The sequence below is a fragment of the Arachis hypogaea genome, chromosome 19, assembly GCF_003086295.3.
Source record: "Arachis hypogaea cultivar Tifrunner chromosome 19, arahy.Tifrunner.gnm2.J5K5, whole genome shotgun sequence".
In the NCBI taxonomy this organism is placed as follows: Eukaryota; Viridiplantae; Streptophyta; class Magnoliopsida; order Fabales; family Fabaceae; genus Arachis; species Arachis hypogaea.
Window position 1 is genome coordinate 51,359,943 of NC_092054.1, and position 1,788 is coordinate 51,361,730.

Below are 1,788 nucleotides of genomic sequence, written 5' to 3' on the forward strand. Positions count from 1 at the left end.
AAACTCATTTTCATATAAAAGCATTGCAACATGAACTTGTATAGAGGGCTGCTTTATTTAAAGGGACCAAGACCAACACTGAAGTTGTAGTGGTATGTTTCTAACATACAATTCTGAGCTTCATTTAGTTTTGTACCTTAGAAAATGTTACATGTTAGGAAAAGGTGGAACCGTCCCCAGAAGCTAGCTATCACAAACAGAGGAACATGAATAATAGAAGAAGATCCATTAGGCGTAGATGTAAATGCTTGCACGGTGCTCATTCTCTCCTACAAATTTAAATCTATCAAATGTTTCTTTTCTTACACTTGTTATTTAATGGTTCTTGACTTGTAATTTTTCAGCTACTCCTTCCCAAAGAATTCACCAAAAACTAGACAAAAGGACAAAGGGGAGCCTCTAGAAGAATTGTTTGAGATAGAGGATGGTAATTTTGTGGTGAATGTCTTTCATGAAATCAAGGCTTGTGGTGAATGTTATTTAATGTTTTGTGGCAGGATAGGGCATTTTGTTCCTTAAATTGACTAATTTCTTTTTGTCACTTGTGCATCATCTTCTATCAGCCAGAGCATCATATACTGAGTTTAGAATGAAGTTTGTAAATTCTAAGGTATGAATTTTGTATATTCCTGTAATTTGTGAAATCTGAAACATAATTTCTATGATTGTAGTATAGAATGAAGTTTGTTTATGAACTATATATTTGAATTGCTGAGATATTTTATTTGGAATTTGCATGCATATTCTTGTTCCTTCCTGTTCTTGTTATGACTTGATTTTGGCTCCTCCTTCTTGTCCTTGTCTGAGCAAGTATGGGGAGACCGAAGGAAGATTTTTCTTCCTGATTTAGGGTTAGAAATAGGTGGTGATATGAACCTAGCCGCTGGCATTCAGGTGGCACAATTGGCTCTTAAGCATCGGCAAAATAAGAAGCAGCAGCAAAGGATTATTGTCTTTGCTGGAAGGTACAAAAAAATGTCCCTTTCTGAAATATTTAATTCATTTGTTTGTAGCTATTTTCTCATCTAATTATCTCATTTCATGGTTTCTAAAGTCCTCTCAAGCATGAGAAGAAAGTATTGGAGATGATTGGAAGAAAGTTAAAAAAGAATAATGTTGCACTTGACATTGTCAATTTCAGCGAGGAAGATGAGGGGAAGACAGAGAAGCTGGAAGCACTCCTTGCAGCTGTGAACAATAATGATACCAACCGCATTGTTCATGTTCCAGCTGGTACAAATGCTCTTTCTGATGTGCTTATAAGATTTGTGAATTCAATTCATCTTATTTGATTTTTGTTTCTTACTTTTTAATAAGGATTCCCATTTGATCCAAGACTTCTTTGATATACATGTGAGTTATGGAATTTGTTTATTATCTGCTCGGCTTCTATCCAATTCTGTTTTGTTTTCTTCCAATTCTGATTGGAGTTTAGGGCTTTGGACTCTTGTGCTTTTTCTTTTAATCCTTTCCCCAATTATTTACTAGCTAACCAAATAGACATTGGCTCGTCCTTCATATATTTTCTTTGCCAAGCCCAAGTAGCAGAAATGGCATGCTTTAGATGGCTCTCGTGAAATATCTGTCATATTTATTCTGTCATCCTATTTTTTTGTGTTAGAGGATTCATTGTTGCTCTGACTCTTTTTTAATTCTTTCCTGTAGTACAATAACAAATTTGCTTTCCCTATTGAGAAGTAATTTTGTAACCTTGTTTTGTGGCAGCACACCTATTTTTACTAGCAATGGTGAAGGTGGAAGTGGATTTGCAGCTGCAGCTGGTGGTGT

The 1,788-nt window shown here is 35.4% G+C and overlaps 1 protein-coding gene across 1 annotated transcript; it reads left to right on the forward strand.

Annotated features, from left to right (window-relative positions):
* Window positions 1-771: 771 nt before the first annotated feature.
* Window positions 772-1,544, forward strand: LOC112778342 (26S proteasome non-ATPase regulatory subunit 4 homolog; the record flags this gene model as incomplete). The annotated part of the gene is made up of 2 exons (XM_072228410.1): window positions 772-965; window positions 1,055-1,544. Coding segments are annotated over 2 exons (432 nt in total), but the record flags the coding sequence as incomplete, so codon positions are not given.
* Window positions 1,545-1,788: the final 244 nt, after the last annotated feature.